This window comes from Mytilus trossulus, chromosome 12 (assembly GCF_036588685.1).
Source record: "Mytilus trossulus isolate FHL-02 chromosome 12, PNRI_Mtr1.1.1.hap1, whole genome shotgun sequence".
Classification (NCBI taxonomy): domain Eukaryota; kingdom Metazoa; phylum Mollusca; class Bivalvia; order Mytilida; family Mytilidae; genus Mytilus; species Mytilus trossulus.
In genome coordinates, this window is record NC_086384.1 from 6,065,457 (window position 1) to 6,091,949 (window position 26,493).

General features: G+C 31.3%; 2 protein-coding genes across 3 annotated transcripts; both read left to right on the forward strand.

The window, feature by feature from the left end:
- The first annotated feature begins 548 nt into the window (after window positions 1-548).
- Window positions 549-7,418, forward strand: LOC134693836 (uncharacterized). Of its 2 annotated transcripts, XM_063554766.1 has the most exons (6): window positions 549-730; window positions 1,591-1,608; window positions 2,632-2,667; window positions 3,283-3,440; window positions 3,780-3,893; window positions 7,276-7,418. In XM_063554766.1, the coding sequence occupies exons 3-6, from the start codon at window positions 2,634-2,636 to the stop codon at window positions 7,363-7,365; spliced, it is 396 nt and encodes a 131-aa protein (XP_063410836.1). In that variant the 5' UTR covers window positions 549-730; window positions 1,591-1,608; window positions 2,632-2,633; the 3' UTR covers window positions 7,366-7,418. The 2 variants fall into 2 exon arrangements, with proteins under 2 accessions (XP_063410836.1, XP_063410835.1); XM_063554765.1 differs by lacking the exons at window positions 549-730; window positions 1,591-1,608 and adding an exon at window positions 2,233-2,264.
- A 2,557-nt stretch (window positions 7,419-9,975) lies between these two features.
- LOC134693597 (neurogenic locus notch homolog protein 1-like) lies at window positions 9,976-26,483 on the forward strand. Its single transcript, XM_063554441.1, has 13 exons — window positions 9,976-9,997; window positions 10,882-11,163; window positions 11,886-11,955; window positions 13,597-13,704; window positions 16,665-16,673; window positions 18,000-18,089; window positions 19,829-20,077; window positions 21,173-21,292; window positions 22,248-22,265; window positions 23,442-23,474; window positions 24,242-24,399; window positions 24,605-24,718; window positions 26,394-26,483. Exons 1-13 carry the CDS (start codon window positions 9,995-9,997, stop codon window positions 26,481-26,483), a joined length of 1,344 nt encoding a protein of 447 aa, XP_063410511.1. The 5' UTR covers window positions 9,976-9,994.
- Window positions 26,484-26,493: the final 10 nt, after the last annotated feature.

The window sequence follows — 26,493 nt, forward strand, 5'->3', positions numbered from 1 at the left end:
AATGAAAAAAAACACAAATGTGTCGTTAATTGTTCAAAAAGATAAGATAAAACAATTAAAATAAACAAAGATCAACAATCAGTAGACCGTACATTTACCTCTTACTGTTGACTTTTGCGTATTGTGATAGCTGGTAGAGACTTGTCTCATTCACAATCTTTCCTTTCGTCGTGTTCACAAGTATTAAGCAATGGATTTGATCTATATTTCGTAAATTAAAGTTTCTTATTTTTTCTTGCAGGAATTCACATGTTAAGTGCATATCGATTAGTTATACATGTAGTTTAGTTTAAGATCGTAATTTCAAACTGAACCAATATCTCGGCTAACCTCTTGTTCTATGAATTGTATAAACTGTAATATCAATAAGAGTAACAATTTTACTGCACCAGATGTGCATATGTGTCTCTTCAGTAATGCTCCAGTTCAAAATATATGTTCATTTAAACAATGATAATTACGTTGAAATGTAAGGTTCACAAGATCCAAAAGCCCCGTTATCACTAGTATCGCTATAATTCTAAACTTCCAGCTACGAAACAAGGCACTCTGATTTTCTGACAGATTCTATAATAAGATATTATTAAACGTGTGACCATCTGTTTTTACACCTTCTTATATTAAGATTGTAGTCCAGACCCATGTAATGGACGTGGCGCATGTTACAATGGAAAGACAGATTATTATTGTCAATGTCAGAATGGATATACTGGAAGTAACTGTCAAACAGGTACGTGGAACAAAAATCATTTTCTATGATGACTGTCAAAAATTAGAAGACAAAAATACTGTAAATTCACAAATTATTGCGAGTTTTTTTATTATTGGGAATAATGCGACTGAGTTGTGAACGCAATAATTAAAACTCGCATTTTGTAATATTTTAACTGAATCAAGCATGACTTTTCTCAACATCGTAAAAATTAAAATCGCATTCAAGTGTAAAATGACAAAATCGCAATAATAAATACACGCAATAATTTCTGAATTTACAGTAATGATATTCTGCAAAAACGAAAATCTCATTCTAATTTACATATAGAAAAATGTTTTTATAATTGTATGCTAAATCTTTTCAATATTTCGTTTAACCATACTTTTAAAATAGATGTTATTTCCAGTAGTATCTGAAGCTTTTTTTTTTATATTTGCTGGACATGAGTACTAACAGAATAAAACAAGGAACAGGAAAAATCTACATTATAGCTTGGAAATTTAAACAAGGAAAGGGGAGTACAGCTTAAATTGCAACTTATTGTATTAATAAGAACGAACGTTGTTCATGTTTTTATACATTTATTATTTGTACACATTTTCTAGTTTGAATTGTACAACATTCGCCATATCGATGCCTTTTAAAGCTGACTATGCGGTGTTTGCTCACGTTTAATGACCATACGTAGACCTTTAGATGTTAATTTCTGTGTCCTTTGGTCTTTTGTGGTCAGTTGTATCATCAGAAATCATATCACATCTTTTTATTAAACGCAATCATACGTTTGAATAATGTTTTCAATATACACTTGTTTATATATAGCATACGCAACTCATTTGTAACAGCTGAATATGATATGTTGGTCTTATTTTCAGTGTCGACAACACCTGCTGGTAAGGTTGAATTTATTATTACAAAGATGAGTCTTTCAAGACTGTTTTACTTTTACTAAATATAGATTACTGTATGACTACTATTTATTAGTGAGGAATACAAATCTAAACTAGATATTGTCATGTTTCCATTGAATATCATTCAAACGCGGATAATGTGCCTTCTCCTATCCGTGTTAGTGTTTGAATACATCAGCGTATAAATAAATTGTTCACATAAGCTGAAGTGCTTCGAATGATAATTCTTAACTTTTTATATACATTGTGACTTGGATCGAGAGTATTCTTTTTTGCACTCATAACACTTCCTCTTATCTATATTGACTCATATATAAGTTCAGTAAAACAAAAACCAATAAAAACATATATGATAATACTGCATGCTATTGTAAAGTAAATTGCAATAATACATACTTGTATATTCTGTTTCCCGGACATTGGATACATTGATCTAGTACATTGATGTTATGTTGGCATGTTGTCTTTTAAAGACATGCATTTAATAGTTGTTGTTTTTTTGTTAATTTAGACTCCTATGTAGTAAAAGAGAGGCAAAACTTGTCTCGTTTTACATTAACTGGTATACATTTTTACTTGTGTCTTTATTTTCGTATATTGTGCAGCAACAACACATCTATCAAGCTTGGGATCTATGCGTAAGTACATTTGTAAAATTTGTGAAATTGAAGAAAATATATTTAGTATATAGATAAACAGTCATTATTATAAGAAGGACTTACAAAGACGAAAAACAATTGCAAGATTACAAATCAGTACAGTAACTGTCATTTAAAGGTTTCAATGTCTTTCTTTTTAATTTCGTCATTTATAATTGTTAAATAAATAGTTTTACAAATGTACCCTGTACAAACGTTTAGAAAGTGAAAGATAAAGGATCAACAGCCATATTTTGAACTATAAAAAAAAAAAGAAGACCTTCCTATATACCTACGTATTAATAACTAAGAAAATGGTGAACAAATGAAAAAAACAAAAGTGTTTATGATGCTTGATTTTTTTTAGCTATGTTACCATCAGGTTTGCAGCAAACTGTAAAAGGTAAGCTCACACATGTACATTGCTGCGAAAGAAATGCTAAAGCTATGCAAGTTAACTTATAACCTGCTTAAACTATCCTGTCGATTGAGTTAAAGTTTTTTTTATTTTCAGTATTATTTAACGTACTAGTATTGGATTGAATAATAAGTTACCAAACAGACAATTAAAAATAATCAAAGGTAGTACACAATGTATCCTTTTATCTGTCAAATGATCCTTCGCTTTTCTCGCATAAAGATAAAAAAAAACCCACAACTTGTTATTTCTGTATTTATCTAAAATCATCTCTACTAGAATAGGTGTACCAGTGGAGAAATTTGTTAACAGGAAGTGCAGTACTGTATTGTTGTTAAAAAATAACAAAACAATGCACATCAATTTTTATCATGTTGTCAATCTTGAAAATCAAGCGAGTAGTAAAAAAATAAAGACAATCAGTCATCTAGTTTATTCATGCTAAAGATGTCTTCGATAGAATATATTGTAGAAATATGCTCCATCTTCAACTAAAATGTCTTTAGATTAGATATTCATCTGTATTATATATGGAAGAAGTAATTGGTATTTTCTCTAATAAACACTTTTTGGCAATAAAATGTTATTTGCTTTTAACAGAGCATCATTGCAATAAATTTGGCTTATTAATGGATTTAGCTGTAGGAAAAGCTTTACATCAGCAAGGCGCTAAAGGTTGTGAAGGCAATTCATCCGATGCAGTTCTAATCAAACACTGTCAAGCGCCTTCGTTTTCTAGATGGCGAAGAGGACTGCAGGTTTATTATTTTACATTTATTTCACTTATATATCAATGTGCTTATATCAGTTTTAATCCATTATTTCAAATCATTTATCTAATAAGGAAATCTTTATTTTCATGGAGATTATTATTTTACGTAGGACTGATTTATCAGAACAGGAACATTCTTCTAAAACCTGATTAGCTAGACAGACGAAAATTAAATGCGTAGTGGGTCGTATGGATATAAATATTATCAGTACATTTATGACACAATCTTGTATTATATGTCTGAAATTCTGGTTTTTTATTTGCAACTGTTCAAAATTTTATAATTTATTATTTCATCTTTCACACATGTTTTTGTTTTCCTCAGGTCATCAGCCATTGTGGTCAGATTAATCCGTATACACCTGTAGGTGAATGGGACAGTACAAGATTTACTAATCATATTGGAGTAATGACATCTTGTCAAAGTGGGGTTATTGAGGTATGTGTACAGTAAATACTATTTGCATTATTTGATAAATAGTTTTATATATTTTGTTGTTTCGAAATACACGTACTGCAATACTAGGTATGATTTTATATATTGAATTTCAATATTTGCCGACAAACAATATTATCTGAGTTCTGAGTTATGTTTTTATCTATATAATTAATACGGCCACCTTTACAATGTCAGTTTTGAAATAAACTGTTTGCGCATTATTCTCATTTTGTACACGATTCGTGTTGTTGCAGAGTATTAAGCATTGGTACCTCAAGCTGTTTTTGAGAACACACCATAATCGTGATTTAGTTCGCTCCAAAGAATAAGATAAAATGTAGCAGCCAGTATTAATAATTTGAAATTAGGCCATAAGAAATAAGTCTTTACTTGCCGTCCATCAGTCTTTTGTGTACACAAAGTTATATTTTTATTCATGTGAAAACGATTAAATTCCAGCATAAAAACACAAAATAATATTTGTATTTTCAATAGAAATAGCACAAAACAGGGGATAGGATATTTGCAATAGAAAGTTATTACTTAACAAACAAAAAACAACGGCCTAAACCTGAAAGATAAACAAACAATCTGTAAGAGAAGGAAAAATTCTTTAAATGAACTAATTAAGTTGTCCATCTGATCGGTTTCTATTCATTTTTCTACATTTGTGCTATTCATGGCATATCATCATCGTATCCGCTGAAAACTGATTTTATTTATTTCAATTATATTGTCATTTTTATATATTTCCTGTTTTAAAACTTTGAATTTTTCGAAAAAAATAACGCTCTTTTTATCCTAGAAATCGATTACCTTAGCAGTATTTGGCACAATTTCTCGGAATCACTGAGCGTCACTGATGAGTCTTATGCAGACGAAACGCGCGTCTGGCGTACTTAATTAAAATCCTTGTCACTTTGATAATTATCATTGAAAACGGACCTAAGCTTGCGGACAGGATTTCAATTACAACAGAATCAATACATCGCGATTCAAATATAACACACACATATTTCGTTACGAGTGTTTAAGTCACAATGATAAATGCAATTGAAAAGCTTACTTGGCTTCAAAAGAGGGACGAAAGACACCAAAGGGACAGTCAAACTCGTAAATCTAAAATAAACTGACAACGCCATGGCTAAAAATGAAAAAGACAAACAGCAAAACAATAGTACACATGACACAACATAGAAAACTAAAGAATAAACAACACGAACCCCACAAAAAACTAGGGGTGATCTCAGGTGCTCCGGAAGGGTAAGCAGATCCTGCTCCACATGCGGCACCCGTCGTGTTGCTTATGTGATTACAAATCCGGTAAATAGTCTAATTCGGTAGGTCAAATTCATGAAAGGGAAGGGGATTGTAGTTACGACGTAAGGAACATATCCGATATCATTTGTGAAACGGTTATTCCATAACGGTCAACCAACTCGTGATGGCGTCCGTAAAATTTACGAAGTGATGATTTCAACTTCACCATTTGGAACTCTTGGTTTAATAGCTTCCTTGTGAGCAGTAACCCTCTATCAAGAAAATCATGATAGGAAATGCAAGCACGGGAATATCGTATCAATTGGGAGATATATACCCCGTATGCAGGTGCTGCTGGAATGTTGCTACTTAGAAATGGAAAGTTCACAATGGGAAAGCTGAAATCATCTCTTTTGTCGTAAAGTTTTGTCTTCAACCGACCCTCATTGTCAATTTCTAGATGTAAGTCAAGATATGAAGCCGACTTGACTGTATCTGTAGTATCCTTTATCTCCAATTCGATGGGATAGATGCGATCCACATAGTCACCAAATTTTGAATTGTTTAGTGAAAGAACGTCATCTATATAGCGGAAAGTAGAGTTAAAGGATATTGCTAACTTCTTATCTTTCTTCCTAAGAAGTTCCTGCATGAAGTCAGCCTCATAATAATAAAGAAACAAGTCAGCAAGTAGAGGGGCACAGTTTGTTCCCATTGGGATACCGACAGTCTGTTGAAAAACACGTCCTCCGAACGTAACAAATATGTTGTCAATCAAGAAATCAAGCATCTTGATAATATCGGTTTCAGAGAATTTTTTGTTTGAATCAGAATGGTTCTTTACAAAGTATGATTTATCCCTCCCTAAGACAAGATACTTGTATCTACGTTGGCCATTCTTTTTTATGAAGCAAAGTAATACCAACTCTTTTAATTTGTCTTTTAGTTTGGAATGTGGAATACTTGTGTAAAGAGTAGAAAAGTCAAACGTTTTAATACTGTTACAAGATGAAAGAGAGTTAGATTGTATGTACTCTAAAAGATCTTTGGAATTTTTAAGTATCCACATCTGATTCACGCCACCTCTAGAATAGGCAGTTTCACAATAACTTTGAAGCCCGTCTTTGATTGCTGATAAAATGGATGTTAATAATTTAGAAAGGGGTTTCGTGGAGCACTTGGAAGACCCAGCAATATACCGTTGTTTGTAAGGACACTTATGTAGTTTAAAAACATGTTCAACCTGAGCAGAAATAACACCCTTTTAAACAATAACAAGAATATGTTCATAGTACACGGATGCCACACTCGCACTTTCATTTTTCATATACAGTGGACCGTGAAATTGGGGTCAATTCTCTAATTTGGCATTAAAATTATCGTAGGTGGGGCATAAAAAGTTAAATCATAAACATTTATGCCAGATAAGCTGACAAAAAAGAAGTTTTGACATGAGTGAAATATAAACATTGAGATTCCTTGTCACTGCTGGTAGAAATATGCTGAATACAATGACAATGTCACAATGGAACAGGCGACGTCATTTGTGTTGCCATACAATAAAGTCATTGTTATAGCAATCTCTCAACTATACTTGATCGATATGGTCAACAGAAGTCAACAATACAGTGAATTAGAATTATCTCGATAACCAGTTAAGAAATTATGCAATATTTCTTCACTTTATATATTAAAATCTCAGACGAGTAGATGCATATTGTTTATCTAGAAACTGCCTTTAAAAACATGTGGACCTACAATACATTTTGTTTCTAAATTGGTTTTATTATTAGGTCAATTTACGTAATGAGAAACACGGGGCTTGTGTTTTTTAATCGACAATTTGTTTTTGTTTTTTAGAAACTTGTGTTTCCAGACAAATTCTACATTAAACATTTACCTAAATTGTACTTGTAATAGTGCACTGTCAATTACTGATAATATTTTCGTTAGCCATGTTTTGTATTTAAACGATATACATGATTTTGTAACTTTCCAATTCATAAAATTATTAATTAACATGAATGCCCTGAAACATAAGTTACACTAACAAACTGTGATTTGTTTCATGCATATTTGTTTATATAATAAGATTTATTTTTCATATGATTCTATCTTTCAGTTGATATCGCAGTCATGTGGTAGCAAGTTGAACCTCCATAATATTACATCTCAAGCATTCAATTCAGTATATACAATTGATTGGACGTAGTACATTGCATTGTCAACAACTTTAAAAATATATGAATAAATATTTTTAATTCAGTTGTCTTAAATTTATATTTAGATGCGCAAGTTTATAAAAAAAAAGTGTTGTGTATGTATTCAATGTTGATATTGTTGTTCTTTTTATTTGTTTAAGCTTAAGTTGTAAGAGACAATAACAATCAAAACCAAAGAGTAAATTTATGAACCCTTAGCTGTGCTAATCCATGCAAAAAAAGAAGCATACCCTTAAAGGTATTCTGGTCAACTGACGGTGGAGGATACCTTGCAATTTATGAACGATGTATGCGACAGCTAACAATAAAGGCTACTGTGACTTTGAGATGAATATTTTTATGTAGGTATTGTCTTGTGCGTTTTTTGTTTTGTAAAACAAGAATAATCTATAATATCGTTTTTTATGGTATTTTCCTTTGAAAGCCATTATAACGATAATTTCCTTTCTCAAATATATGTGAAAAGATTGATATGTAAAATTGTCGCTAAAAAACTTAGGGCGCATGTGTCCGTTGTCAATCAAATTAACAACGTCATCATAGAACAAAACAGCGATAAACAGATAGACGTTGTTCAACTCAACTCGATTGCTTGTCTCACCTTTGCTGTACCTGCTCAATCGAGAGCATCAATATCGTTGATATGATCAACGATAATCTATAATAATGAAATGTGTGTCCACTGATGATAGAGAGCATGGGTCTATTAGAATAAATACAAAGAAAGATTTAAAATCTAAAATGCTATCAGCGCAGATTAAATAATCATATGTTTGCAATTTCAGACTACACTAGTTTTGAAAATGCTTTCGATGAAAAGTTGGGTGACTTTCGAGCAGGAATCGTCTGATCACGATAAATGTCAATTAGATGTGCTGACTGTAAAAGCTAGATCCACAATAGTTATATTTATGATTTAAAATAAGGACAACACGTCTTTCTCAAGTAGATTATCTGACCCTGATTTCCTTTTCATTTAAAGTATAAAGGTGACTTTAACATTTGGTCTATTAGTCACACAAAGTGATGCATAATAGCTCAAAACAGTGTAGCACATGCACTCGTGTTTATTTAACTTCATAAGTGTTTGGTTTAACACTATGCAATATAAAGTTATACCAACGATAAAAGTAACAACTTTTTGTCATGAATTTGATGTATATGTTAGTCTCTAGATTTCACTTTGTTTCTGTATTGGTGTATCCTCGTTAGCTATGATATTTTTAACAGTATAATACCTTTACGCGTTATACAGAAATAAAACATTATTGGGGGGGGGGGAGGTGGTAGATATTAAATGGCAAAATCTAAAGCTTAAATACAATTAACGAATGGAATACTGCGATAATCCTGACTTGATTAAGGCATTTTCTTATGAAAAAAATGGGAATTACACCGGTATAGAAGTTGCATTGAATTCCATCATCTTGACAGAAATGTATGAACAAAACAAACACACATGATCGATAGAAAAGTTTTAAAAAAAAAGGGTACAGCAGTCAATATTGTCATATGATTTTAATCAGTATAAATCATACACCTGATTTAAAAAATTAAACACAAAATGACATATCAATAGACGAGCTATTGAAACATTCGTGCAATATCCTCACTTTCTAAATAAACTAAACATATAGTCCATCGGTAATGGTAATAAATAAAAACACTTCAAATTTCGTCTGGGATACTCTAACAAAAATACGTTAATATCAGGTATCAGGTATTTATAAGTACGACAAAGTTTTAAGAGCATTTTGAACGTGCTAGACCTCCAATCAACCAAGGCCAAATTGAATATCGTAAAATAATACGGTCATCAGGACGGAGCCTTGGCTCACACCGAACAGAAAGCTATAAAGAACACTACGATGGCAAGCGTGACATCATTCAAACGTGACAACCAACGATCTAATATATATAAAATACATGAAACAAAAGACACTTATGAACCACATTAACAAACAATAACTACTGAACATCAGATTTCTAACATAGGACAGGTGCAAACAAATGCAGCGGGTTTAAAGTTTTTTAAGGTACTAATCTTCCAACAAATCTAAATTAGTAGTGTAACATTGAAAGACACATATAAATTGAAATGGCTTAACTCAATCAAAAGACATATAGATACAAGTGAACATACACTGAACGAATAAATTTGATCTATGTCACAATGTTAAAAGAAAATCAATACAATGAAGGGTTAGATGATAAACAATTTCAGTAAAACAACCATAACCTTGACCACAATGTCGTCAAATAATATAATGTACTCTGGTAAATGAAAATAATGTTGTTGTAAGGTAAACAGTTCAAATGGAATACAAAAATATTTTTTTAATCTAATTATTACCTACATGTACAATTATAGAAAGTGGGCAAAAATCTCATACAAAAATCATTTACTTGAAAAAGGCTAAAACATTACATTACTTTTGAAATTCGAATGAAAACACAATTTGGAACATTGTATAGATAAATGTCGGACTGTCCACCCACGCAATTCAAAACACGTGGTCATGCATCGTAATAGTGTTATTAAATATATTCTGTGCCATGTGAATATGTCATTCTTATCTATCTAATTCAGTCCAAAGTGTGATCTGCAGGGTGAAGACAATGGTAAGATCACGCTTAAATAATTTTACAAAATAATATAAATGCTTATATATGAATTGAGTAAGCAGTAGTAAACCGCTGTTCGAAATTCATAAATCGATTGAGAAAAAAATATTGCGATTTGCAATTCTAACAAGCCCACATATCTTCAAAGGGTTTCTAAAAAAAATTTAACTTTATTTTAGTAAACAAAACATGTGACTCTATAACCTTATACTATGCTCTAGGATAAATATAACGAAGAAAACTCACCATGAAAGACCAAATGACGCAGAATTTAAGAACATATAAGGCGACTATATGCTTTCAACAATGAGCAAAACACAAATCGCATGGTAAGCTTCTATTGAGGTGGATTTCTAACTTCATGCTGTCATTGACATGGAATGAAATAGCTTGCTTGCTATAAAATAATGTTTACTGTAGATTTACAATCAGTTTCGACATGTTTCTACCGTTATAGAGAAATCACAAATTATATCATTATACTAGCATGTTCATTAATGAATAAAAATGACAAAACCTTGAAAGGCTTACATGAATTATCTATGTTCTAAATTTTTGGGGTAGAATATTGGCTCTTGTTATACAATCTCCTTTGAAGTTTATTGTTTGCTGCATTGTGATATTTGTAAAAGTGCATTCTCAAGCAATTCATAGTAAAAGGACGTTTATCGCCGTCATGTTGTTGATTGATTGATAAATACATACAAGAAGGGGGTATGTGCTTCACTTGAAATTTCTTTTATTAATTGATGCCTTATTGATAAAGTTAATATTTTTCCACAATCAAATATAAAATATGACGGTTATTTATATAGTAAGCTTATTCGTTAATGTTTCTAAAAAATAACATGCACTATATATCTTACGTCGTTTATTTTTAGGAAAGGTTCTTTTATTACTGGCTTGCACAAGGAGTTATGGTTGCAGTTTGCTTTGTTCAATTAACTGTGTCAGACATTCACCCTAGGACGACATGTGATTTCTATCCAACACATGGAGTAATTCAGAAATGGTATTACGAAAGCTCTTTCCATCAACCTACAAATAATAGCCATGGAACAAATATCTTTGGTAGAAGATCATTTAGTCATGTACGCCCCTGTCAATATACAGGAAGTTATAAAAACTATGGCGGTAAACATTTGATTCTGGTTTTCTGTCCAGTAAGTAAATTTCTTAGTTTTCTATGTTATATACTTTTCATAACGAGCATTGACTGTGTTTACAAATATCTAGATATCAACAATTGGTATAAAAAAAACTTGTCAACTGACCGTCAGAAGCCAATGGACGCTGATTTAAACAATTACCTGCAACAGAAATCCTTCACCAATGGGAAAACCCATCTAGTATATCTTCTTATTAAAGGTTTTGGCGTTAAAAACTGTTAACTATTCAAAAAGGAAATCATAGGCCATATCTATGTCTTAACAAAAAACGAAAACATATAAAACAAATGATCCCTTCTCCCTCTCTGTGTTTGTTTGATTTTTTGTCTATATTTCTTTGTAACTGCATAAGTTTAAAAAAAACAATTTCAAACGTAAACGATGATGTTACGAAAAGTATTTCAAAAAGTTAAGACGAATTCTATACGGAAATAAACATATGCTACCAGTGGTTTACTAGGGTAAAATAGTATGTGTTTATAAGGTGTCAAATCACAGCTCAACTGAATCATTTGTTTATAGGATTCTCCAATTCCAGGTCGTATATTTGTAGATATAACTAGCGGCCATTGTGCACCACACGATTGTTGTCGTAAGTAGAATCTTCCTTTGTTTATAGGATTCTCCAATTCCAGGTCGTATATTTGTAGATATAACTAGCGGCCATTGTGCACCACACGATTGTTGTCGTAAGTAGAATCTTCATTTGTTTATAGGATTCTCCAGTTCCAGGTCGTATATTGGTAGATATAACTAGCGGCCATTGTGCACCACACGATTGTTGTCGTAAGTAGAATCTTCATTTGTTTATAGGATTCTCCAGTTCCAGGTCGTATATTGGTAGATATAACTAGCGGCCATTGTGCACCACACGATTGTTGTCGTAAGTAGAATCTGAACTGTTCAGCTCTGACATTGGGAGATGTATTTAGGTTTAATGAAATTAACTACAGGATAACACATTTTCTGTCTTTAAGCACTGATGCGTTACACCAATCTAGTTATATTAGCTGTTCCTGCGTTTATACCCTTCTTTTTTTCTAAATAAATGACAAGAAACTCCTTGAAGACTTTTTGGGGAAAATGATAATATTCAACGAATTTCACATATTGTGATTAACGTTGTGCTTAAACTGCTTGTTTAAAAAATTAAGGTATTAGTAGTGAAAATAGGAAGATATGGTATGATTGCCAATGAGAAACTCTCCACAATATACCAAACCACACAACAATCAACAGCTACAAGTCATCACACGGCCTTCAACAATGGTTGAAACGCATACCGTATAATCAGCTAAGACACTGAAATCATAAATGTAAAACAAATCAAATGAGAAAACTAACGGTCTAATTTATTTACAAAATAATGAAGTAAATCAAATATGATTTACAGTAACAAACGACAACCACGGAATAACAGGCTTCTGATTTCGACATGCACATACAGAATGTGGTGTGGTGAAACTAGTTGAAGGTGCACTAAACCTGGGACCGTGGTGTTATAGTACATCCTTCAAACAAACTATGAATATAACTTGATTTATTTACATAAGAAAACAGGAAAGAGGTTTCAAATTGTTTAGAACAAATGAAGCTGCACGTAGCCGCCATCAGAAAATCGTAGAATCAGATGATATTATTTGTACAAATTTGTATTCATATAATCTATGATACAAAAATATAGCCCTGGCATACTTTATGATTCACTCAAAATTAAACAATTGGAAAAGTTTAAAAGATCGTGGCACATAAAACATATGTGTTAACCAAGAGAAAAATTCTACTTGACCAATTCAATTCAAGTATTTATAGATATGCAAATGATATAAGAATTATACAAATCCAATTACTGCCACATAGATTTTTTTTTAAAGTTTTTTTTATCTTTATAAAACATCATTGCAGCAGTTTTTCGTTGGCTTTATGTATCGATGTTGGATGCAACATAACCTTTCTTGCATCCCGACATTAAACACTGTATTTATTTTAATTAATTGTAAGACAACCTATATCTTGATATACAAATATTTGTGTTCACCATTTTATTATTCATTAATATAATACATTGGTTTTCTTTAACCATGTTTACAGAAACTGTTGTGAATCGTAAGTAGATATTTGTATAAATGTTATATAGAAACAAACATATTTAAATAACACATATAATGTTTCAACATTAACACATATTCTTAAATCAAAGATGTATGAATTACTGGGTTTTTTTTTTAAATATAAATCATATTATTGTGAAAGAATTCACATTATATGTATAAGTTATATGAATACATTGTGTATAGAGCATTGGTTTAAAATTATGAAAAAGCTGGAAAATGGCATTCTATTTATTTTAACTTAGTTTATGTTATATAATAAAACAATAATGAAAAGTATGAGTATTATTTATTTTTTAATTTTTCTTTATAACAGACTGTAAAAGCAATCCTTGCATGCAAGGATCGTGTTCAAATAATGCTACTGGCTATACGTGTACATGTGATGCAGAATATACTGGAAATGATTGTGATATACATGTATGTAAGTAACAGTTAGACTCGATAACAAAAACACTGTAATGGTACAAACGATTCTGTCAAATATAAACGAATAAAAGTTTCTGTTAAAATGACCTTCTGTACTTGCTGGTGGAAGACATCTCATATTATGTCCAAAACTCTTAATTCGTGCGTAGAAAATACATCTGTTTTATATGTATTGCTTGGTGTCCTTTTGTGGTACTTTAATGTGTATTCAAATAGTCATGTGTGCATATATAACGATTCCAATTTTACTCTGAAAAAGACCAGAATCTGTCACACATATATTTCTGAAAAGTATTTTATATAACGAGTAAAATTATATGGGTCGGATTACAATGTCTAGTAACATTTTTTGACATTTACCTAATTTATTTAACTTAGTATAAAAAAACATATTATTGTCTTGGGTGCACACACCATTCATTGTCACCATCTTATGCTTATACTGTTTATATATCTAAACTTGTTCGATTCGATCGTGCATGTAACACTATAAATTAACAAAAATGCATGTTATACATTCAAGTATTTCACATCCAATCTGTTATGGTAATATTCTTTACAAACCAGAAAAAATGTCGGCATTCACCTCATTAGCGAACGAAACTTTTGAAAAAAACTTATCTAAAAGGGACTTATAGTTACAAAACTGGTATTAGGTCATTCAAAAACAGCATATTGTGGTATTGATATTGATGCACTCGTTGAGTCCTTGCATCGGAAATAAACACATTTAGTATAAAACCAGTTGTTGGCATGATACTGGTTATGTTCTTCTCATATATTTATTGATGATATGATATCATCGGAAGGGATTGTGCTGGATTTTCATATGATGATGTCAATCAGTTTTGATGAGTGTGGAGCTGGCATGTCAGTAACTTTTGGTAGTTCGTAATTAATGTATGTTTATTGTCATTTGGCTTTGTTTCTACTGCTGCATATTTTAGCATCGGACTCGTAGTCCTTTAAACTGAGTTTAACTGCGCGTACGGCTGTTTTTTCTACATTGGCTAGAGGTATAAGAAGAGGATGGAAATATCACTAAACGTGTTTAACCCCACCGCATTTTGCGTCTGTCCAAAGTCAGTAGCGTCAAGTCTTTGTTAGCCTTAAATGATTTGTAGTTTAAGTTCATTTTTATGTTAAATATGCACTTAATCATTACACAGTTTGTTAAGGGTCCAGCTGAAACACGCCACCGGGTGTGTGGTTTTCTTGTTGTGCTGAAGTCCAGTTTGTGACCCTTGCCTGTTTCTTGCTCTGTGGTCGGGATGTTGTTTCCTCGACACATTTCGAATTTGTGATCTCTCAATTTTACTTTGTTAATTCCCCGTTAAACAATGTGCGAAACATTTTGCCTATTATCAAAATCATCGCAATGGCATAGAATACGGAATCAAGGTTAGATTAGGTAAGGGGTGAATCAATTTTTGATTTTATACATTGAAACAGGCTGTCAGTGACATTTGAATTAAACAAATAGCTAGTATATTCGACATCAAAATGGTTCTTCCCGTTATCAATATCGTGTCGGTTAACCATTACAATTCAACTTGGTATAAAGTTTATACTTTTCTGAAGTTGACTTAAAAATTGCCTTGATATTTTATGATATACTTTTGAAGATGCAATTTACTTTTTTCAGTGAAAAACCGTAAGTAAATAATTGTAAACCATTTTTCTCCTAAGTTGTTTAAGTGTGTCTTTGTTTGTAATATTTTTAAAACAACGTTAACGTTGTGACTTCAAGATTGGAACTAACATCGGATTTTGTGCATCTGTTCATGTATGATTCTATGTTATAAATATTGGAAACTTAGAGATGATGATTAAAAAGTATAAATCATAATGTTGCTTTTTGTAATGCAGAGAGACAAAAAACGAAACGGGCCTCTGGGACCTTATAAGACTTAATTACAATCCTGGTTTCCATGTTGTGTTTATTTTCACGTGTTGGTAAAAATATTTAATTCTAAATCAAGAACAATGTATGACTATAATTGTTTCGATTTAAGAGTTTGAACATCGGTAATATAAAGTCGACTGCATAAAACCAAAGTCAAATGAGCTGTTTCACATATTTTAGTAAGATTTAGAATACAACTTTGGCTCGTTAAACTAAAACTCAAAATTGTTTAAAAAAAATACGCATTTTTAACTCGAACTTAGGTGAGGAGTGTAGCGTGTATGAATATAATGATATCATTTCCTGTACCATTATTTGTGTTCCTAGGTTGTGCAAATAATCCATGCGTACATGGTAGTTGTTCGAATGGTCTTACACAATTTTCTTGTGTATGCAACACCGGTTACATAGGAACAACCTGCTCTCAATGTAAGTCGAAAATTAAAAATAGTATTACTATTCAAATAACATTAATACATTTGGTCAGTAACTAAACATGTAAATGTAGAGATATAACATTAGAATATGTTTTTTTCAAAAAAAGTTGTCATCTTTTGAATCCACTTAACACCGATCTGAACGAGAATGTATGTCGACTCGTGTTAAAATTTTAGAATTTAAATGATGTTTCCGTGAATAGTATGTAATATTTACATTAGTTCACTGTGCTCAACTTGAATAATAAAATAACTTAAATATTGCTTACAATTAAAAGGGAATATTTCCTTATCAAATGGCAAAATCAAAAACTCAAACACTACGAACGAATGGACTACAATTGTAAAATTTCTGAATTGGTACTGGCATTTTCTTATATAGAAAGTGATGGATTAAACCTGGTTTGGTATCTAGCCAAACCGCTCACTTGTCATGTGTGCATTCGCAAAATGATGTTTTAAGGGCAGTTGATATTTAAAAAATTTAAAAAAAAATCTTCCATACACTGCATTTAGTTATTTGCGCAATTTTTAATTAATCCAGTTTTTCCTATAATACCAAGTTTTTAGCATATACATGTATTTGATAAGATGAAATTTACTTTTTTTTAGTGATAGACAGTAAGTATAGCTTTGTATTCTTCATTATATAAGTAAGATTGTTTTGTTTTAATCTTTTGAGAAAACAATTCAGTATCAACTTAATTTACCTATCTGTTTATCACTTTTTTATCATATACCTCTTCGACTGTACCGATTTTATACATCCCTGACTTTCAAATGTTCGGTTTTGGGCATTCCTGATGAAATTAAATCTAGAAAAGCGTTTCACACACATCACATTTTATTTTTGTCAAAGGAGATCCCTTTAAATGTTTAACATGCATCAGTTTTACTTGATGAAGATATGTATACGATATAGATACAGGTAATCATATTACACTTTATTTTTGTCAGAATTGATTGTCGATTTATGTGAAAGTTTGTTGACTAAGATACTTTTATATTGATAATTATTTTAAATTTAAGCGCTATTTTTCTTAAAGAGATCAAACAATCATGCTAATTTGACACCTATTTCTTCTGAACTATAGTATTAAGGAGATAATATAAAAAAGAAGATGTGGTATAATTGCCAATGAGAACTCTATCCACAAAAGACCAAAATGATTCAAACATTAACAATTATAGGTCACCGTACGGCCTTCAACAATGAGCAAAGCCCATACCGCATATAGTCAGCTATAAAAGGCCCAGATAAGACAATCTAAAACAATTCAAACGAGAAAACTAACAGCCTTATTTATGTAAAAAAATGAACGAAAAATAAATATATAACACATAAGCATAAGTTGTTTGTCTTTTTTAAAATGTTAATCCTAAATCAAAAACAATTTATAACCAAATTGTATACGGATTGAATTGAATTTTCTACGTCTTAATCTATTTAAAAGATTGGACATCGGTAAACTATTGTATCCTTAATGTGATAGACTTCTGTCGAGCTATGTATTTAATCAGAAAAAAATGCCTAATATGCACCCCTGTATGACGTCAATTACCAGATAAAACAAGTTGCTTGTATCCCCGCTCTACTAAGGTTCAGCAAGCGTCTTCGTGATTGTCATTGTGTACAATTAATAAGAAATAATGCTTATTCGATAGATACTTAACCACAGTTCCGTAATAAAAGCAGTGCTGATTATCAGTGATAAGAATTTAAATTGTCTAATAATTCGTGCAATGTATCATCTTATAATTCAACCTATCGCTCAACATTTAAAGGAAATGTTGACGCCAGAAAACGCAAGAATAATGTTTACTTAAACCATCGTTTGTATGACGGAAATGTACATTTTGTAACTAAAGTGTTCTTTTGAATAGGAATTAACGCATTCATGTATATGACTAATTACATCTTTACGGTGTCTTCAATTTTGGTCCTAGGATGTGCAAATGACCCCTGCGTTCATGGTATTTGTTCGAATGGTAAATGTGTTTGCTATATTGGCTATATTGGTACAACCTGCTCTCAACGTAAGTTAGAAATGATTTATGGTACCACTTTTCACTATTGATTCTGTACTAACAGATTTTATAGCTATACATACTTCAAATATGCTATATTTTTTGGTAATATCAATCAAACACATTATTTACCGATCTGTTTTTGAAGAGATGAGTAGGATGGCTTATCTTCAAATCTTAAAAGGTATTTAAATAGTAACATTGAGCATTACTGAAGAAAAAATCCAAAAATAGGGTGTCGAATGAGTAAATGTAAAGTGTTGTTTTCATTTGATTCTCTAAATTATGAAATTCTAATGCCTGAAGAACGATTTAGCTAATATCCTAAATTGTAGAAAATAATAGAGTATTCATTAACAAAAAAAATGACCATATTTTAATGACTTTTATACTGCACTCGTTCTATTTGAGCAGTCAAAATGCGTTGACCGTATATATCTATGTCATATACAGTCACTGACCTGATATCACTTTTCCTCATGAATATTTAAATAGAAATTGTAGAAACTATTAATTATTCATACGACCTCTTCAACCTGTTCTTGTTTCCAATGAAATCAACGATGCGTTTAACGACTTAAACTTGTTTCTTTTACAATTTTTGGGCGAACATATTTAACTTATCAATATGTTTTGTTTGCAACCTATAAATCAATATGTTTTATGTTTATTGTTGATATTTTAGTCTGTAAACAAACGAATTCGTTCACCATTGATTGCGGTTTGCAACAGGTAATGATGTACATTTCATCGTGTTGTATATTTCTCCGCCTGTGTGAAATGAGGCTTTTCTAAAGGGGGATTTTTCCCAATATTTAAATCAAATAAATAACATTTACACACTAAACAAAATTGAAAATGTTTTTTAGATTGCAGTATAAAGACAATAATAGTGCATTGACTTGACATATCAACGATATAAGGACTCGGCCGGAAACGGCGAAAATAAATGCTCGGCACAACCTTGCATTTCCCCGTTTCTAAGCCTCATCCTTATATCGTTGATATGTCAAGTGCCGGGTGCCGCATGTGGAGCAGGATCTGCTTACCCTTCCGGAGCACCTGAGATCACCCCTAGTTTTTGGTGGGGTTCGTGTTGTTTATTCTTTAGTTTTCCATGTTGTGTCATGTGTACTATTGTTTTTCTGTTTGTCTTTTTCATTTTTAGCCATGGCGTTGTCAGTTTGTTTTAGATTTACGAGTTTGACTGTCCCTTTGGTGTCTTTCGTCCCTCTTTTATTGTCTATATATCCTTCCCACTTAATCTAATTGCAATTTATTTGGTTTGTATCTTATATGTTTGTATAAATGATGGTTTCAACACCTTATTTGAGGTTTGCTTATTTCATAATGATTCACTTACTATCATTTAGATAATTGGATAAAAAAAACTATAGGCAGTTATATCTTTAATTTGTACTGCTTGACTAATATTAAAGCTGTGAAGAAGAAAAAGCGTTGTAAATATCTGTATTAAATGTACACATGTTATCGTAACTGTGTAAAAAGTAAAATCTAAAAGATTCTGAACTCCGAGGAAAATTTAAAACGGACATTCTGAAATCAAATGGAAAAAATTAACACCTTAAACACATCAAACAAATGTAATATGCTTGATATTTTATTGAAATAATAAGCAAATTTAGTCCGGTGTGCAAAATAATTCCGCATTTAGGAATGAATTGGTCCTGGAATTTGTTATATGTTTCATAGATTATATATATACTATATATTGGTTTTTTTTCAAGTTATACAAACTACAACAGAAAGAAGTACACAGGCATCACTAGCTTCAACACACAGAAGTACAAAAGTTTTACTAACTACAACACACAGAAGTACACTAGCTGTACTAACTACATCAGAAGGAAGTACAAATGGAATTATAACTTCACCAGCGAAAATTTGCATGGATGATCAATTCTTTAACTGTCAGAATCCAGATATATGTAAATCACAATTTAGAGACAATTGTCCATTGAGTTGTGAAATCTGTGGTATGATTATTTCATTTTCAATAAATATGTTTCAATTGTCCATGCTTTAGAAGATATCAAAACATTTTGAAAAAATCAACAAAAAAACTTAAATTTTATAAGTTTACACGCACCTAACTGCATACCGAATATATTTTGACAAAATCACTGGATACTCCGCCATACTTATACAACTAAGTCAATGCATCCGAATGAACTGTGCAATAAATAAAGGCAACAGTAGTATACCGCTGTTCAAATAAACAGTTTCGTGAAATAAATGACCGCCGACCTGCATTGATTTACATTTTGTAAAATCATACAACGTTATAGTGTTAATATCTATACTTTGAGATAGGAAAGATAAATATCATAAAAATGATATATAATTGTAATACCTTGAAGACTGTATTTTTTCTTAAAATAAAACAACCCTAACATGACGATAAATAGAGGGAATACGTTAAACTTATAATTTTGCTGTAATATAATGAAATAAGAGGTAAAAACAATATGGTAATGTTTATAAAGACTTCATACGCCGTAAAACATAACATGGGTTAAAAAGAGACGACACATTATTGAAAAAGAAAATCAAACATCTGTACAAAATACTACATATTTAAGTAACGATTGGAAACAATTAACCAAATTTAATTTAATCAAAAGTCTGGAGTGAACCTGTTACTTCCAAGAAAGGATAAGGTAATAGGTAACAATTCTGCAAAGGATAGTATATAATGCACGAACATCATGAGAAAGATGAACAAAATAGTTCTGCGTCCATGTTTTTCTTTTTAGTTAATAGGTACAATAACGAAAGGAAACAGTTACAAAATTAACATATAACAGACAAAATCCATTCAAAGTGAAATAAGAGAAATACGCACAATCGACATACGATAAAAATCATACTTTTAACCCCAAAAACCTATCTTCTGTACATAAGAAGTGTTGTAGTATATTATGTGTACGTAATAGAAAACGAGCGTCCTTCAGTAGTGCAAAAGTCCTTAATGAAGATATCTAAAAGTTTGTCAAACTGATAAAAATGACGAACATTTGAACGTCATTGAAAGACAATAGTATTATAATATTGTATATTGTATATTCCAGTTCCAGATCCAATAAAAACCAAACCGTCTTGCGTTGACAACATATTCTTGAACTGCCAAGACCCCAGTATTTGTTCGTTGAAATTAAACCAATACTGTCCTGTTACCTGTGGCCATTGTGGTATTTATATTTATTTGCAGTTAATATAATCATTTATCTGTACTTTGCATAGATATATACTAAGATGTGGTATGAGTGCCAATGAGACAACTCCCCTTCCAAGTCACAATTTATAAAAGTAAACCATTATAGGTTAAAGAACGGACTTCAATACGGAGCATTGGCTAACACCGTACAGCAAACTATGAAGGGCCCCTAAATGACTTCCCTGCAACGAAGAAGGATGTATGATATGAGCAATAACTAGGCCTCTGAAATGGGGAATACTGTGAATTCATTTATTTCAGTGGGTAATGATTTCCGTGGATTGAAAAAAATTACATGTTCGGGGATATTTAAATTCTTGGTTTCGCCGAAATCTGCGTACAGGCCTATAGACAATGTGTTAATCGTTGAATTTCGTGGTAAACCAGTAACTACAATTTCCACGAAAATTGGTATACAACGAAACATTATGAATCTAAAGTAGACAAGATTAAGTGAAACTGTGTGCATCGGAAGGTGAGCGTAACATGTTATGCATATCTACCACGCAAATACATAAATTTAGGATCTTAGACTGTGAAAACCTAATTGTAAGTGTTGGGACAAAGATATATCGTATCGTACAACCAAGTCGTGAAAGTGTCCTTTAATTGTTTTGGTATAAAAACTCTGCCGGAACATTTATTTTTTAAGGGTACCATAGATATTATATTTATAAATTATTTAATACATTCATGCATAGATATACAAAAAAGATATGGTATGAGTTTCAATATGTGTAAGTGTAACACCTATAGCTAGCTCCTTAAATTTAATACGTTTAGAAGTGTCTAAGAAAGATTGCATGCCTTTGATCTATGATGCATTTGTGTTACATGATATCAATCGCATTTCAATATGTTTTACATGGAGAAATATACTGGTGCATAACTATAAGAAATTGTAAATAATTTCGTCTCTGTATTTTCAGCATCTACTACATCTGATAGTAAGGTTAATTAATTTATATATTATAGTTTCATTCGCAAAATAAACTAGAAATGTAGACAGAAAGTCGGTTATTTTTTTCTATAAACTGATTAAATCAACTTTGAGAGCGATCGGGCTTGTCCAAGCTTTTTATGCGAGCAAAACTGATGAGCTTAAATATGCGTCTGGCGTATATAAAAAAATGCAAAAATTAATGAATAACAGTTGTTATCCATTCGTTTTATGTGCTTGAGCTCTGGTTTTGTAACTTGATTAGGGACTTTCCGACTTGAGTTTTCATTGGAGTTCAGTATTTTTTTGAGTTTACTTTTTGTAATAAATTATTAGTCAGGATCATTGAGGGAGTGTTATTATCTCCTTTTTTTTTGGGAGGGGGGGGACGCCATCATGATTTGAATTGGTTTCTTATATGAATTTTCTTACCAATTTACAGTTTAAATCCAATAATATTTTTCTGAAATCGTTATTTCGAAAACAGTTTGCCATGAGAAACCGGAAAGGTACTATTAGTAATGCTGAAACTGCTTACCGTTTGAGAGCAAAATACCAATTTAGAATTGGTTTTTGTTGCTTAATTTTATTTTTTTTGGGGTTGTCCTGTGTCCTGTCTCGGTTTTTGTTATTCATCGTTAAGCTTGGTGTGTTTGACTTGTGGTTTGTGATTGTTTCTTTGGAAACTTATCCAACAAATCCTTAGACAATAATGAAAATCTGTTTTTCTGAAATCTGTACTGAGCTGTAATGACAATAACAACATTGAAATGTATTCAATAAGTAAAATTTAGGTAATGTCGATGTCTTACAATTATTCATTCTCAGTTTATATTATGAATTATTTCCCCTTTTGTATCATCTACAAGCATAATTTTAGAATTTTACTCTACTTTGAGAAAAAGACTAATGTTTAGCAACAACACAAAAACAAGATCACGAAGCTACACGTACATGTAAGCACATGCCATATAAAAAGTCGTTGCATTGAGAAAATATATCACAATGTTCTCGTATTTGCTTTTGTTAAATTAAAGTGTGTTTACTCTTTTATTCGCCAGTAAGAATTAAGTGGAGATCAAAAAAATGTTTAAGGTATTGACTTATACGTGTCTAATGCTCGAAGTCTAACATGCATTGAGCATTCTTCTTATTTCATTTTTTTATGATTGTATTTGATTAGGAACAACACAGAGCACAGAAAGGGGGACAGTGCGTAAGTGCATGATAATTGAATAACTAGTGTACATATTTTTTTGTCAATGACTGTCACAAATCGTGAAAATGTGAATCCTTTGTTGTTTCAAGTTTTGGTGTTATAGATATATTTAAATATTCACAAATTCAAACTTGAACACATGTCAAAGGAAAGAGGGTTTACATGTAGTATGGAATACCATTCTTATGAACTGTAGATAACAAATACCATGGCAAATTCTAGTTCAAAAGATGTCTACATTGTCCTATCCATTATCCCGTTCTCTTGTTTTCGATCGTGACATTAAACATTTTAACATTAAATTAAAACTTACAATGATCAACACGATGGGTATCACATTAAGGGTCATGATCTGCTTACCCTTCTGGGACACGTGGAATAACCCCCGGGGTTCGTGTTGCTCAATCTAAAACATTTATGGAGTCTTATTATCTTTTTTTTTGTTCGATATCATGTCTCTTTTCGAATAGTGAGCATTGATTGTGCCTGAGAAAATTTTCCGCTTCTTTTTTTTTTTTTTTTGGTTGGCATTTTTTCCATAATTACTAAAAATGTTTAAAGAAAATATTCAATAGACTGTTAAAAAGTTTCATTTTCTAATCCATGAGGCCTTTAAATGCCGTCGCCACTTATGTAAGCTTCTGTATATTATTTTGTAAATGACCATAGAATAACAAATTTTAAAATATTTTAGAAGAAGTAATTAAAACTATGTGCGCAAGTTATTTTCATGAATAATAGTATTATTTTCCTTTTTTTGATAGAACATACTTGCAATAAAATTGGATTACTCATGGATCTTGCTATGGGACAATCCTTACATCAACAAAGCGCTAAAGGCTGCGGTGGCAATTCATCAGATGCTGTAGTGATCAAGCACTGTCAAGCACCTTCGTTCGCCAAATGGCGAAAAGGATTCGAGGTTCATTACAATGCATTGCTTACTAAATAGTGAAATAATGGGTTCAATTGATATTTGGTAAAGAAAAAAATAATATGAAAATATTTTACTAACTTCGCTTTTAAAACAATTAAGAATGAAATACTTATAAAGTTTAGTGTATCTTAACTTTATTGAATGTTTAACTTATTCACATATCTTATTGATGATATATTTATAACTGTAGGTAATAAGAAACTGTCATCACATTAACCATTATACACCTGTAGCTGAATGGAACAACCTAGGTTTTACAGATAACATTGGGGTGATGATATTTTGTCACAATGGTGTAATAGAGGTATGTTTGAAGCAAATACTTATTTATATGTTAATGTTTGATGGATAAAGTCGTATTATATCACAATTTGCTATATTCCTTTCGAAGAGTTTAATATATATATTTCTTTTTAATGAAAGATGTTTATAGTTTGTCGAGTCTGCATCCCAAGTGACACATACCGACCTGTTATTCCGTCGTCAACGATTTGATTATATATGTTTTGGAAGTTTGTTTTTAGACATTAATTAGCTTTTTAGGTATTTTTATTTGAAAATGATTTCCGGATAGTTTTTAGAGTTAATTTTGCTTCATTGAATGAAAATATCCGTATAGATGGAAGATGGAATAAGCTTAATGAGTGTTGCCATTGGACATCTTCCTGAATTTTATTGCAACAACCTTTGACATAGTTACTTCTTGACAGATTAAAAGTTCTTTTCTATACATATAAAAAAAGAAGATGTGGTTTGATTGCCAATGAAAACTGTCCACAAGAGACCGAAATGACCCAGAAATTAACAACTATAGGTCACCATACGGTCTTCAACAATGAGCAAAGCTTATACCGCATAGTCAGCTAGAAAAGGACCCGAAATGACAATGTAAAACAATTCAAAAGAGAAAACTAACGGCCTTATTTATATAAAAAAAAATGAACGAAAAACAGATATGTAACTCAAAAACAAACGACAACCACTGGATTACAGACTCCTGACTTGAGACACGCACATACATATATAATGTGGCGGGGTTAAACAGTTTAGCAGGTCTCAACCCTCACCTAACCTGGGACAGTGGTACAGCAGTACATTATAAGAATGAATGAATTATAAAAATCAATTGAAAAAGGCTTAACTTTATTGGGGGTTTAATGATCAAAGTTTACAGAGTTTTAATCTTCTGGTTCATGTAATATCAGAAACACGTTGTTGGCACAGACATTGTTCCCTTTTCATATTTATTTGTCGTTGAACACAATGCACAGTTACCGCTGTTACATGTGTCTAAAACAAGTCACGAAAATTGTCAGTATTTGTTGAATGTCATAAATCATTGTTTTGTTTCCTCATATTAAAATTTTGGTGTTTTTAACTATATTATGTGAGGGTACCATAAAAGCACCATTTTGACAATGTTTTACTTACGTTTATAAATACTCTAAGATTGTAATAAAAATCAATTATATGTATATTTTTTTAATATATCTCTCTTTACTATATCCATCCATTAATTTAATTTTAAATTTGTATTAACGTATATACAAATGTGTTTGAACCAACCTCCAAAATAATCCATGCTTTGGTAATGAGGGGTATCTGTGCGTAAAATCGTTTCGGATAAATTTTTAAAAAAATGATGTTTTGTTTCATTTCTCCTAATATTTAGATCAATTTGACAATAGTCCATACTTTTGTTTTATTTTATAAGAAATGAATGCCTATAACTTATATTAATGACTTATTTTTTAAAGTTTACTTTTTGTTGTCACATAGCAACCTTTTCGTAGATTTTATTTTCCCAGTTGATACTTTATATGTTGATATGTACTGAGAATGTTTTTTGTAGATATAAATATATGTTAAGCTTTGTTGAAAGACGTGCGTTACCACTTTTTGAACACTTGGAAAAATATAATTAAGTTATTGCTACACCCCTTATATCTAAATTGTTCATTTGATCTTCTGTATTCCAGATGATTTCACAGACATGTGGTGGCCAAATAGTAATGAGAAACGTCACAACCCCTGCATCAAATTCATTCTATACAGTTGATTGGGCTTAACCTTTTGATT

What these genes read in the sequence shown, in the direction of transcription:
- LOC134693597 (XM_063554441.1), top strand. An exon ending in TGATTCTGGTTTTCTGTCCA is followed by an intron (nt 11,164 to 11,885) that starts GTAAGTAAATTT and finishes ATTTGTTTATAG; the next exon opens with GATTCTCCAGTTCCAGGTCG. An exon ending in ATTGAGTTGTGAAATCTGTG is followed by an intron (nt 20,078 to 21,172) that starts GTATGATTATTT and finishes TGTATATTCCAG; the next exon opens with TTCCAGATCCAATAAAAACC.
- LOC134693836 (XM_063554765.1), top strand. An exon ending in TTTGCAGCAAACTGTAAAAG is followed by an intron (nt 2,668 to 3,282) that starts GTAAGCTCACAC and finishes TGCTTTTAACAG; the next exon opens with AGCATCATTGCAATAAATTT. An exon ending in GTCAAAGTGGGGTTATTGAG is followed by an intron (nt 3,894 to 7,275) that starts GTATGTGTACAG and finishes TCTATCTTTCAG; the next exon opens with TTGATATCGCAGTCATGTGG.